The sequence below is a fragment of the Pteropus medius genome, unplaced genomic scaffold (assembly GCF_902729225.1).
Source record: "Pteropus medius unplaced genomic scaffold, Ma_sr-lr_union100, whole genome shotgun sequence".
NCBI classification, from domain to species: Eukaryota; Metazoa; Chordata; class Mammalia; order Chiroptera; family Pteropodidae; genus Pteropus; species Pteropus medius.
In genome coordinates this window covers 3,561,974-3,574,629 of record NW_024345479.1, presented here as the reverse complement: position 1 = coordinate 3,574,629, position 12,656 = coordinate 3,561,974, and the positions used below count along the sequence as shown (strand labels likewise).

At 51.3% G+C, this 12,656-nt stretch overlaps 3 protein-coding genes across 5 annotated transcripts in view; 2 read left to right on the top strand and 1 right to left on the bottom strand.

The window, feature by feature from the left end:
• SCRN2 (secernin 2) overlaps positions 1-1,857 on the top strand; it is a 3,768-nt gene extending 1,911 nt beyond the window's left edge. The window contains exons 4-8 of the mRNA XM_039873798.1: positions 6-31; positions 490-705; positions 848-1,013; positions 1,114-1,294; positions 1,550-1,857. Coding sequence (XP_039729732.1) covers positions 6-31; positions 490-705; positions 848-1,013; positions 1,114-1,294; positions 1,550-1,708 — 748 coding nt within the window. The 3' untranslated portion in view covers positions 1,709-1,857. The remainder of the gene's footprint in view (positions 1-5; positions 32-489; positions 706-847; positions 1,014-1,113; positions 1,295-1,549) is intronic.
• A 52-nt stretch (positions 1,858-1,909) lies between these two features.
• LRRC46 (leucine rich repeat containing 46) lies at positions 1,910-6,595 on the bottom strand. 3 transcript variants are annotated; one of them, XM_039873694.1, is made up of 9 exons: positions 6,517-6,595; positions 6,255-6,376; positions 6,049-6,154; positions 4,609-4,717; positions 3,762-3,808; positions 3,377-3,486; positions 3,139-3,208; positions 2,667-2,806; positions 1,910-2,391 (listed from the first exon to the last, which is right to left on the bottom strand). In XM_039873694.1, exons 2-9 carry the CDS (start codon positions 6,262-6,264, stop codon positions 2,042-2,044), a joined length of 942 nt encoding a protein of 313 aa, XP_039729628.1. In that variant the 5' UTR covers positions 6,265-6,376; positions 6,517-6,595; the 3' UTR covers positions 1,910-2,041. The 3 variants fall into 3 exon arrangements, with proteins under 3 accessions (XP_039729628.1, XP_039729629.1, XP_039729630.1); XM_039873695.1 differs by having other exon boundaries at positions 6,521-6,539; XM_039873696.1 differs by lacking the exon at positions 6,255-6,376 and having other exon boundaries at positions 6,521-6,576.
• A 35-nt stretch (positions 6,596-6,630) lies between these two features.
• On the top strand, positions 6,631-12,654 carry MRPL10 (mitochondrial ribosomal protein L10). Its single transcript, XM_039873697.1, has 5 exons — positions 6,631-6,769; positions 8,580-8,749; positions 10,317-10,481; positions 10,797-10,941; positions 11,684-12,654. Exons 1-5 carry the CDS (start codon positions 6,718-6,720, stop codon positions 11,938-11,940), a joined length of 789 nt encoding a protein of 262 aa, XP_039729631.1. The 5' UTR covers positions 6,631-6,717; the 3' UTR covers positions 11,941-12,654.
• Positions 12,655-12,656: the final 2 nt, after the last annotated feature.

Sequence of the window (12,656 nt, the reverse complement as noted above, 5' to 3'; positions counted from 1 at the left end):
GGGAGACTGTGGGCTGCACAGAGGATCCAGGGTGAGGAACCCAGTGCTGAAGCCTGCCTCCCAAAGGTGTCCCCTTCTGCCAGCCTTGGGAGGGGGTGGGAAAGAGGCTGGCGGCAGGGATGGCCCAATCCAGGTGCAAACCTCTCAGGGGGCAGGGCCATCCAGGGAGATGGGAAATGAGCTCACTGGGGAACTTATCCTCCCCCTTCACTTGGTTAAGTCCTCTTGTGCTCCAGCCTGCTTCTTCCTCTGGGAAGCCTTCCTGGACTCCCTGGTGGTCAGGTTTCCCCCTATATGCAAGCAGGTGCCTCTTCATCGCATTCGCCACAGTTGCAAGCTCACATTTATTTCTGTGATCATTTCATCTGTTTCTCCCTCTACAAGGGGTAGGTCTGTTCTCTTTGCCATCGTGTTCTCAGCACCTACCTGAGTGCCTGGAACAGAATAGGTGCTTAACGATAAATGAGCAAACCCCCGTCTTCTCCACAGAGGGGGCCCGCAACATCTCCAACCAGCTGAGCGTTGGCACGGACATCTCCGCCGAACACCCGGAGCTCCGGACCCACGCCCAGGCCCAGGGCTGGTGGGGCGGCCAGGGCACTTTTGACTTCGCTCAGGTCTTCTCCCTGACCCAGCAGCCCGTGCGCATGGAGGCTGCCAAGGCCCGCTTCCAGGCTGGGCGGGAGCTGCTGCAGCAGCAGAAAGGTCAGTGAGTGAATGGGGTGAGGGCCAGGAAGGCCACAGCGGTACCAGCCTCCTCCTCCTCCCACAGCTTCGGCGGGGCTTGGTCTGAGGCCGGAGGTCCCCCTTCTCCCCTGGGGGCCCCTTACCCTGTCCTCCTTGGCAGGGGGCATCACGGCAGAGGTGATGATGGACATCCTCAGGAACAAGGAGAGTGGCATCTGTATGGACTCTGGAGGCTTCCGCACCACAGCCAGCATGGTGTCTATCCTGCCCCAGGATCCCACACAGCCATGCATCCACTTCCTCACTGCCACGCCAGACCCGTCCAGGTGAGAGGAACGAGGCTGGGGAAGGCTGGGGAGAGCTGCACCAGGCAGGGGAGATGGAGGGATGTGATAGCCCTCGATCCTTCCATCTGTGTTCCATTAGGTCAGTGTTCAAACCTTTCATCTTTGGGGCGGGGGCAGCCCAGGCCCCCCAGGTGCTGTCCCCTACTTTTGGAGCACAGGACCCCATTCGGACCGTGCCACGATTCCAGACTCAGGTGGATCGCCGGCACACTCTCTACCGTGAACACCAGAAGGCCCTGGGGCTGATGGACAGGGAGCAGGTAACCCCCAGGGATTAGGAGCTACCGGGGGCGGGGGGAGGACTCAACTCCCCCACCCCCGCTGGGACTCTGGAAATATGAGTGAACCTGGAAGCGGAGAGACTTCCAGGCTGGGGAGAGCAGTCTCCCCATTCAAAGCCAGCTGCCCAGGAGCATGTCGGTGGTGTCCTTCCTCCTGTGCGAGAATGCAGACATGCCCCCCTTAATCAGGAGGGAAGCCTGTCCTGGAGACTCATCCTTGCTTTTCCCGGGCAGGATCAGGGGCAGCAGCTGCGGCAGAAGCAGCGGGATCTGGAGCAGGAAGGCCTAGAGGCTGCACGGGGTCTGCTGGCTGGGGAGTGGGCCCCGCCGCCCCAGGAGCTGGGTGGCCTCTTCCAGGCCTTTGTGGAGAGGGAGAGCCAGGCGTATGCCTGAGCATCACAGCTTGTCCCGGCCTGGGGTGGGGTGCGGGGTGGGCCTTGGACCCCTGGGGGTAGTAGGATCAGAGCAATCCCTTCATGCCCCCAGCCTCGTTCTGAGTAGCCAGCTCAGCCTTTGCCTTAATAAATGTGTTTTATGTCTTACGCGTTTTACCGATTGCTCCCCCGGAGATGCCCCCACCGATATAAAGACATATTCAGGGCCCGGAGACACTTTATTGGGATAGGCTTCTGCCACAGGTGAGGGCTCTGAGGAGGAGGGCGGCCCACTTCTTGCTCTTGCCTAGTCCTTGTTCCTGTGGCTCCACTGACAGGGATGGGCGGCGCTTCACTTCTTAACTCTTCTGGTCGTAGTTTTGGTTGTGCTGGGGGCCCCAGCCAGAGAGGCCTTGGTGGCTACAGCTGCTCTGGCCCCCTTCCTTGCCCTGGAAACCAGAGGGCATGGTTTCTTGGTGGCAGAGGAGGCGTGTGGCAAGGAGGTAGACTCGTGGGGTGTCTCCTTCTCCTGCTTGAGAGTGATAGAAGGGCTGCCGTCCCCAGCCACGGACCTCCCGGGCAGCAAGGGGAGCTCAGTGAGGGTGGGCTGTGTCTCCATTCTCAAAAGGTGCTCCGTCAGGGCTGCCTGCTGCCTGTGCTCCTTGTGCCTAATCATGTCCTTCTCCAGCTCCTTGAGGAAGCCTGTGAGGGTGGTAGTTGGAGCCTGGGTTCAGCAGGAGGACCTCTGGGTTGAAGGAGGTCTCTGGCCTGAGTAAACTGCCATGCTTGATAGGGAGGAGCCTGAGGCTTGGGTGGGGAGGACGAGTCACCTGTGTGCCCAGGCTGACACCCAGCCCTAGCTGTATTGTCCTCTTCTGGCCACTTCCCCAGACACCACTGCCACCTTAGCTTCCCCCAGACCCCAGAGGGGAGGGGTGAGCTCTGGGGAAGCTACAGGCCTCAAAAAGCAGGGTCACCTCGCTCTGAGCAGAATGGGCCGCTCAGCTCTGGGAACTCCTCATCTGAGGCTTCATCCTCCTCGTCCGAGTTCCAGCGCTCTGACACAGGCTGCCTGTCCAGGTCCAGGAGCAGTGGCAGGGCTCTTGTCACTAGCTCCCTGCAGGGCAGAAAGCAGAGGCTATGCTGGAAGGCACCCCTGGGTGTAGAGCCTGGGAGGATGTGCAGACACAGCCACAGCACCCACATCGGGAGGGGTGGTGGCTCATGAGTGGGAAGATGGGCCTGTGGTCAGCCCCAAGGAGCTGAGAGCTGGCTCCATGTGGAGTTATGGGAATGAATGGAGAAAAGGGGCGTACCTGAGCCAGGGCGGGGAGGAGAAGGTGCCATGGACCAGGAATCCAGGTTTGCAGGCTGAGAGGGAGCCCACACGGAGCCAGTAGGAGGAGCTCAGCCATCACCCCTTTCTTTCCACCTTCAGTTCCTCCTCACCTGTAGCTATCCTGGTTGGTGCAGTTATTTCCAGTCAGGTTGAGGATGAGCAGGCTCTGGGGGAATTCATCTGCTCATGCCAAAATGGGGGAATGAGGTTTTCATACCCATCTTCCAGCCCAAAGCCACTGCCTCTCTGCAAAGCCCCCGGACCCCCTGGAGGATGCGCCGTTAATGCAGGCACAGGGAGATGGGGGCAGAGAGGAGAGAGGACGGGCCAGGATGAGGGTGTTCCTACCCAGCTTTAGCTTTTCTATCAGGTTCTCAGAAAGGTCCAGAAACTGGAGGTGTGGGAGGTCACGGAGGTTTTCCACCTGCCTGATTCGGTTTCCTGCCAGAGACAGGAAGCTGTAGGGGAATGGAGGGGTACAGAGAAAGAGCTGAATCACAGAACAGCTGGAGGAAAGAAAGAGGCCACCAGGCACTCAGGTCCCTGGCTAGGCAGCTGGATGACAAGTGGGGACACATGGCCTTCTGGGGTTATAGAAGCAGAGCTAGGCTTGCTGGATCCTCAGCTGACAAAAAACCAGGCTTGGAGAGGTTTGAACCAGTTATTTGGGGTGTTACCAGGTTTCTGCCCATTCATCCTCCCCCCACCCTGCCTGAGCCCTGGCATCACATACCGCAAGGAGGGGATGCAGGCCAGGTTCTCAATTCGCTGGATCTTATTCTGCAGGAAGAAACCAAAGTGGGGAAATTAAGCTGAGGGAGGCTGGGTGGGGGACCCTTGGAAGGGACAAAGCCTCAAGACCATGTCTACTCTTGCAACTGGAGATCTGGCACTTGGGAATGATGACCCCAGTCCCAGAACTGGTTGTCATTACCTTAGGATGATTAGCTTTCTCCAGGTGGATGGTTAAGGGTGTAAACCTGGGGCTGGCTGAACTTGATTAAAGTGTACCCGACTTACCTCACAACCAAAGAATGACCTAGAAATCCGATAAGGAAACCAAGGCACCACAGGGAAATGGAAAAGGCTTGGTAGGGAGGAACTGCATGCATGGAGGGAACAATAAACATATATTATTTTGATTTCTAAAGCTTCTGTGGGGAAAGGTTCGGGGAGCTGGGTATATTCAACCTAGGAGAGGCAGAAAGTCAACCACCCACCCACCACCACTAACAAACAGCCTTCAAGGTTCTGAAGGATGCAAAAGAAACTTCCTGGTTCCTTCTTCTTCAAAACAGGAAATGGGCTTGAGCTATATAACATGAAAGATTTAGGGTAGACACCAAGAACTTTTAGACCAAAAGGTGTCTGATGAAAAACAGTGATTCAAGAACATGATCAGGATCTCTTTTGGGAGGACTGGTCTTTCAATTCAGTAGAATTCCTGGTTCGTTTGGGAACGATTTCAGTGAAGGTCTGCCTGCCCAATGGGCAAGATGACCTGGTTGGCCCCTTTAAGATTAGACATACTTGGCCCACAGGGAGCAAGTGGGGAAGAAGGGCAGCGGGGAAGAAGTTACCTCTTGCAGATAGAGGCTGTGAAGATTCTGGAGGCCTTCTAGGTTCGTGATAGTGGTAATCCCCTCTCGGTCCAGGCGGACGGTCTGTAGTTCAGCAAGAGTGTGAAACCTGGGAGAATGGTCAGTAGGGTGGTATAGCAGAGTGCCACTTCTGTGGTTTCTTAGCACAGAAGTTGGGAAAGGGGGAGGAAATGTGTTTCAAGAAGATGTAGGTGGGTAAGTGACTGATCAGAGATGTCAGGAACACCTTGACTCATGAGTTGTGTCCAGATTATGAAACTGGGTTGATTGGGAGACCTGGCTCTGTCAGAAGCACTAGGAAGGATCAGAGTGAGAGCGGAGTCAGGGCCCTTTAACTGGGAAACTCAGTGATGGCAGCTTATTATTCCTGGAGAGACTCAGAGGCAAGGAAAGCCTTCCTCGATGGCGGAGGCAGGAGCTGGGACGGAGATGAGACGATCTCTGCAGGAAGACTCTTCCTTAACTTCCATTTTGAGTGATCCATGGAGGGAAAATTATTTGTTCCATCCACCCATTTATTAATTCATCAACATTTACTGAGTGCCCCCAAGAGATAAATGAGAGAGTCCCCGCTTATCACTATTACGGAGGCAGGCCAAACATTTATGAAAAGTGGATGGCGAGCCAAGTGCAAGAGATTAAGGGAGTACATGGGCTGTACACTGAGTCCAGAGTAAGAGAATCAAGGAATGCTTCTTGAAGGTTATATATAAATAGGAGTTAGCTAGGAAGGTGAGAAGGGCATGAGAAGGAAGCATTTCAGACAGAAGGAATAGTATGTGTTAATCCAACCCTTCTCGAACTTTAATGTGCCCATGAACCCTTGGGGTTCTTGTTAAAATGCAGATTTTGATTCAGTAGGTCTTGGGTGGGCCTGAGGTTCTACATTTCTAACAAGTTCCTAGGTGATGCCGAAGTTGCTGTCCCCTTCTCCTCTCATCCAGCACCACTCTGAGTAGTAAGGTACTAAGGCATGAGAACATGGGGTCTTTGAGGAATTGCACATTTGTGGAGAGTGGCAAGAAATAAGGCTGAGTGGGCGGTATTCATGCTAAGGTCAACTCATGCTAAGGTGTTTGAATTTTATGCTGGGAAGAATCTATCAGGGAGAGCCTGATCAGATTTGTCATTTAAAAGGATCACTTTGGCAACAGAATGGCGAGACTAGACTGGGGTCAGGAAGGCTAATTAGGAGATTCTTGAGAGGTGATGACAGCCTTATCTAAGGCAGTTGAATAGGCATGGTGGAAAATAGAATGAATGATTTTTAAGGAGAGAAAATCAACTGGACATTACCACTGATTGGATGTGTGGAGTAAGAGAGGGACAAAGATTAGTTGACAGATCAGTACAGCTCAGGGGACTGGCCATCCTGTGTGTTTCAATCTTCCAGCACCCTTATCTCTCCTGTGCACTCACATCTTCTCTGACAGATCCTCATCCTCGGGGAAGGTCAAGTTCCGCTTAGTGATAAGGGCTTCGGTAATGCACATGCCCCCTTCCTCTGGATTCTGGGGAGGCTTAGCTGTGAAAAGATGGGTCCAATTGTTATGCTTCTTTATTTTTGGAGGCCCGCCCCTTCTGTTATCCAGCTGTTCTACCCACTATCCCACAACTCTGCTCACCTCCAGGCATGATCTAAAGGCTGCTGGCCTGGGGCAGGATTGGAACTTAGAAGAACAGAGCAGCTTGGACAGCTTCTGAGGATGGTGGAACCCAGGATGGTATGAGGAGAGAAGTTCGGAGACTTCGGGGACAAGAGAGAGGGGTGGTTTCAGAGCAAATTATCGAGGTGATGTGAGAGACAAAAGCAAATCGAAGTAGAGGGTCTAGAGTTTGAGGGGTGTAGAGGGGCTTTGCTGGTCGCAAACTGGGGGAGGGTGGTACTTGCGGGTGCAGAGGAAAGAGGCTCAGCGGTGTCTGGCGTCGTTGCTAGGAGACCGGACGCTAGGTGGGGCGTTCGGGGGCGGGTTCAGCGCATGCGCTGAGCACTGCTCCAGCTGGTGGATCCGCCCGCCGCTTCCGGCCCCAGGTCTCCCACAGTCCTTAGCTCCTTCCGTTGGGCTCCCGTTCGTTTTTCCGGTGGCAATGGCTGCGGCAGCGGCTGGGATACTGCGAGGGGGTCTCCTGCCCCAGGCGGGTAAGGAGTGGCCCAGGTCTTCACTGCGCGTTGCAGCCGGTGCTCACTAGTCGTCGTCTCCCCTTCTCTACGACTGATCTTCCGTAATCTGTGACCCCAGACAACTCTCGATGACCCCAGCTAGAACGCCGGCACCATACTCCCATCTAATTCTCTGTGATTCTAGACTCTAGTAATAACCGCAACACTACAACAGCGTCGACGACAACCATAGTATTTATTTTCCGTAATCCACTACCCAGGTTTTGCTCACCTCATTTACTTTGCTTGGACCCTCCCCGCCCGACCTTGGCACTATGTCTCTTTAAGGTCTCAGCCTAAATGTCACCTCCTGAGTCCTGCTCTCGCCACCCTCTACAAAGCAGGTTTCCCCTGTTAAGTCTACCTTGCACCGCGTTTATTGACCCCTTAGTCCGTCACAGTCTAATTTTGCATTTGTTTATTTGCTGTTTCTGTATTACACTTTAAACTCCGATAGGGCAGAGCCATATTCATTCAGCATAGCCAGCAGGTGTCGTAATGTGTGACATTATTAGGCATGCAATAAGTATTTGTTTGATGAATGATTTTGAGCACATAATATCAGTCAAGCATAGTGATAAGTGCTTTACATGTATTATCTCATTTAAATCTTAAAGCACCCGGTGAAGAAGGCATTCTCATCCCCTTTTTACAATGAAGAAACTCAAGTTTAGACCAGTCAAGTGACTGGTCAAGGCAACTGCTAGTAAGTGGCAGAAGAGAGATTAAAATCTGGTTCCATCTAATTCAGAGCCTGTACTCTTAACAGTTAGATTTTGTGGCTGCTGTTAGTCTCCATGCTTTCTGACTTCGAGCCACTTTCTAGCTGAACCTTTCTCTGAGATTCTATCCCAGTGTTGGGAAGGGCTGAAAGTGGGAAGCTCTAGCTTGGGTCCTTTTGTCAAGGATGAAGGGGTCACTTTGGCTCAGTACTTTAGAGCGGTTCTCTTGTCTCCTGGGGGGTGCTCTCCAGTGATGACAACAAACAAGAGCGGAGGGAAGGAAGACTTGTTTAGGGGAAGTTGTGAGCGTGGTGTAACTTTTTTTCCTTTTTGCTTCAAATCATGGGAAAAGGCTTCAGAGCAGTGCTTAGAGAGCAGTGGCTTTCAAACTTCATGCATCAGCGTCCCCTGGAGAGCTTATTCAAACACTGTAGGCTCCACTCCAGAGCTTCTGATTCAGTATGTCTAAGATGGAGCCTGAAAACTTGTATTTCTAAGAAATTCCTGGGTGCTGCTGATGTTGTTGATTGGGGCTGGAGGCCACTGATTTAGACCATGGGTTGGCAAATGATGGCAGTCACCATGTTTTATAAATAATGTTTATTGTAACTCAGCCACGTGTATTTGTTTACATGTTATCTATGACAGCTTTCATGATACAGTGGCAGACTTGAGTAGTGGTGATAGAGACTGTTTGGCTCTTAAAATAGTTACTATTTGGCAATTTAAGAAAAAGTTTACTCAACCCTCTCCCCCTCCTTTTTTAATGTGTTCAGAATATTTTCTCTGGTCTTCATCTTTACCCCTATCTCTGTGCATAAAGAAGTGCTAGAGAAATGAGAGCTTCAAAGGATCGAGCAACTGACCTAAAGTCACCCACTGAAAGAGAAGAGAAGGTTTGGGGATTCAGGATTGCTGGCAGGAAATTCTTCATTCTACTCTTGTGTTGAGTCTAGCTCTGTGAGCCAGGGTTGTCTCTGCCTAGAGGATGGGCTTTTTCTCCTTCTGGGACAGACTAAGGCCCCAGAAGAGGCTGCATCTCACTGCATTGCAATTTCTCCTCTTAGGCAGGCTGCCCACCCTCCAAACTGTCCGTCGTGGCTCCAAAGCTGTTACCCGCCACCGTCGCGTGATGCACTTTGAGAGGCAGAAGCTGATGGCTGTGACTGAGTATATCCCCCCCAAGCCTGCTGTCAATCCAAGATGCCTGACACCTCCTTCCAAGCCCCGCCAAGAGGTAAGGAGGAGACTGGGCATGTCACTTGGTGGTGTGATGGAGGATTAAAGTGATCTTGTCTCAGTGACCATAGTGAAGTAGGACTCTAGGATACAGTCATCCATGTTATTACTTCTTCACTTTGATTCCATGGTCCAGCTACTTTAAAATGAAATCTGTGCTTGATTTGGCATTGGTTATTTGGACTCTGCGGATTGGACGGGCCTCCTGAATTTTCTTCATTCTTGTGATCAAAAGCAAGTGTGTAAAAGCTATCCAAGCAGGTAGGGATAGGGAAGAGTATCTCTTTCCTGTCTTGAAGGACTTGAAGCTTCCACGTTTTCCTAGAGAAATAACAGGTATTCTGTTCTTGAAAAAGGACAGAAAGACCAGTGGGGATTTTGTGACTTTATGGTGGTTCCTTTTACTGCAGTATCTAATAAATTCTAGTTTCTAGTTGGCCACTGCTGCTTAAAGACTAGTTAGCTGTCCTCTCCTGCTAGAGTCTGGGAGATGGGAGGTGAGCAGCAACTGCAGCTTGAGAAATTTAGGTCAGATGTCAAACACTGATGCAAGAGGTGATGAGTCATTCGGCAGAGATTCCTCAAAGACTAATGGCTGGGTAGAACCTACGCACCTGGGTTTTCTCCCTGTGAAAGCAAAGAGCTATCTGAAATGAGCCCTGAAGAATCAGCCTGTCGAGTACTTGACAAACTATGTTTCAATGTCTGGATCTCTTTCAGCAGGATTTAGCTTTTGCCCAGCCAAAACTGACCGATAGAAAAATTGGTTGATAGCCCCACATTCATACAGCAGTACAGTCCTTGAACGGAATTTTCCCGCTCAGATTTTTTTCCCACTAGCTTAATTTTTTATTAAGCTAGTGGTGCTTGCTACTTCATAACTAGCAGCTACTATATTGGACAGGGCAGGTCTGGAATCTAGATTTGGCACCAAAGTGAGTCTTCCATTATTTTACCTTGTATATGTTAACATTTCCATGATATTCTGCAAAGTGCACCATGACTTTTAGGTACTCCACTGTTTAAGTAAATTGTGGAATCATTGCTATGGTGAAAAAAAGTCTCTTACAGTGTTTATGGAGGTCTGTGAATGTATTCTCAGGTTCACAAGTTCTCAACTCTGAGAAGCACTGTCTTAAGAAAAGGAAGCCTTGTTCTGTGAAAATGCCTCAAGTTTGAATTAACACTGCAAAAGAGTTATCTTGTATTTATAATTGGTAAACTAATTCAACATGAGTACAGTGTCGGAGGGATAATTGAAATAATTTTGACAATATTATTGTCCAATAATGTTGATTGGGTCAGATTGCTGAGCAGTTAGGGGGAACCGAGTGTTCTCAGATTTGAAAAACACTTCTCTAAAGACTGCGACTATCTAACGAAAATGAAAAGATAGAGTGGGAGATGGAACGTGTTTCCGAAAGGGGCCCAACTATCCTGCTGTACCCTGATCTTCCTCATATTTGGGCATCACCAGAAGCCCAGCACCCATCTCTGAGGGATTAAGGGGTGCAAGGAGAAGAGGCAGCTTATGTCCCTTTGGTGTCATCCCTTCCTGACTTCAGGAGACAGGCCTCATCCGGCTTCTCCGTCGGGAGATAGCAGCAGTTTTCCGAGACAACCGAATGATAGCTGTCTGTCAGAATGTGGCTCTGAGTGCGGAGGACAAGATTTTTATGCGGCACCAGCTGCGGAAACACAAGATCTTGATGAAGGTCTTCCCTAATCAGGTAGGAAGTGGCCCTACCCATGGGCCCTGCCCATGGTCACCCCCCTTACCCCGACTCCCTGCCCTGCCGACTCAGACCCTAGCATCTCTCCCTAGATAGGGCACTTCTGACTCTTCCCCTGCACCAGCAGCCCTCTAGCCTGGTGCCTAAACTGCGATCAGGGGCTGAGGAGACCCTCGAGCCTGGTGCCTAAACTGCGATCAGGGGCTGAGGAGACCCTCGAGTTTCATCCTCAACCTGATGTGGCCTGGGACCAAGGTGGGCAGCTCTTCCTCCCACTTGTCCCCGATAAATCCTTCTTTCCCATTGCTCCAGGTCCTGAAGCCGTTCCTAGAGGATTCCAAGTACCAAAACCTGCTTCCCCTTTTTGTGGGGCACAACCTGCTGCTGGTCAGTGAAGAGCCCAAGGTCAAGGAGATGGTGCGAATCTTGAAGGGTATGCCTTTCCTGCCACTGCTAGGTGAGCAAACCCTGCTGCCAGTTGGAGATGGGTTGAAGGGGAGCAGGTGCTACAGAAGCGTAGTGCCATCTGCTAGGCATGAGTGGGTGAAACCGTGGACATCCTTGGAGGGAACATCCTCTCACAGGTGGGATCTACCTCAACAGCACCGTTTGTTGAGGGCTGCCTGTGTCATTCTAACACCTGTGTTGGCTCTGTGTTACTTCTGCACTGGGGGAAGATAATGGAAGGCAAAGAGGACTCTACCGGGAAAGGAAGTTTAGACACTTTGAATCCAGCAATGAGGTAGAAGATGCTGAAACCCATACAGACAGAGATACTTAAATAGCCCAAGTGAAGGGTGCTGAGCTAAGGGGCGGTGGGCATTGTTTTCCGGACTCCCCTGATGCTAAGAATCCCTGGAGGTGCTGCTTCTCCATAGAATACTGATTTCATAGGACCCTGTGGAAGCGGGGAACGGGGCAGGAATCTGTGTTTACAATCTACCACACTCACATACAAACACATACTCCATGATTCTTCAAGAAAGTTTAGGAAACTGACTTAGTGGGGGTTAGGCCAGGTGGATGATTTATGTAAGGGGAGGGGATCAGTCCCAGATGGAGTGGGAGTGGGATGGGGCATAAGTGGGAACCGGATGGGGGAAGGCTGGGAGGTAAAGGGCAATGGAGAGCAGTTCCGAGGGTTGGAATGTTGTTTTCAGGCATTTGTAGGGAGCCCGGCTGACCCTGTGTTCTTTCAGGTGGCTGCATCGATAACGTCATCCTCAGCAGGCAGGGCTTCATCAACTACTCCAAACTTCCCAGCCTGGCCCTGGTGCAGGAGGAGCTGGTAGGAGGACTCACCTTCCTCATGGCCCAGACCCACTCCCTGCTCCAGTACCAGCCCCTCCAACTGACCGCCCTGTTGGATCAGTACGTCAGACAACAACACGAGGGGGACTCCGTCGTGTCAGCCAGTGGGCAGCCCAATTCTCCCGACCCTGTTCCAGACTCATAGCCAGCCTGTTGTACCCAGCCTGCCCATAAATACACCCTGCCCCATTGGTTATGCTGGTACGCTGTCCTTCCGGAGATGTGGAAGAACTCGGGGTGGGGAGTGACATATGTTCCCTGGCTTCTGCTGACAATGACCTCCTCAGATGCAGGGCCACTTGGAGATGAAGAAGGAGTCCATTTCAGAATGAAGGCTTTTAATCGTCGTCTTTCGTCCTTCGTATTTCCAGCTCGGGACCTGACAAGAGCAAAATCTCAGCTCTCCACGTTCATGGCAGGGAAGCTGAACAGATGAGGACATTCTCTTCTTTTGTGCTCATGTTTTTTGCACATGTCTTCCCCAGCCTGTCCCCTCGTATATCAGAATAGCTCAACTGACTAATTGTGCTAAGAACGGCTTCTACTATTGAGAGCCTGCTGTGCCAGGCTGCGTGCTGACCGCCGTCCATGTATTAGTTCTTTCATTTCTCACCATATTAGCCCCATTTCACAGAGAAGAAAACTAAGGGGCAGAGAAGTTAAAGGGCTTTTCAAGGTCACAAAGTTGGTAAATGGCCAAACAGGACTTGAATCAGGCTCTCTGCTCTGAAGACCATGCCCTGGATTTTTACACTAGGGTCCCAGGTGTGCTTGGCTGTTAATTTTCCCTCGGAGTGTGCCATGTTGTAGAAAGTTTGGGAACATTGCTTTATGATAAAAAGATACGCATTTTACTTTAGT

Coding starts and splice junctions, on each gene's coding strand:
- LRRC46 (XM_039873694.1), bottom strand. Junction 3,809..4,608: donor ACAGCCTCTATCTGCAAGAG/GTAACTTCTTCC, acceptor TTCTTCCTGCAG/AATAAGATCCAGCGAATTGA. Junction 2,392..2,666: donor CCCATTCTGCTCAGAGCGAG/GTGACCCTGCTT, acceptor CCACCCTCACAG/GCTTCCTCAAGGAGCTGGAG.
- MRPL10 (XM_039873697.1), top strand. CDS start 6,718: ATGGCTGCGGCAGCGGCTGGGATACTGCGAGGGGGTCTCCTGCCCCAG. Junction 10,482..10,796: donor TGAAGGTCTTCCCTAATCAG/GTAGGAAGTGGC, acceptor CCATTGCTCCAG/GTCCTGAAGCCGTTCCTAGA. Junction 10,942..11,683: donor GCCTTTCCTGCCACTGCTAG/GTGAGCAAACCC, acceptor GTGTTCTTTCAG/GTGGCTGCATCGATAACGTC.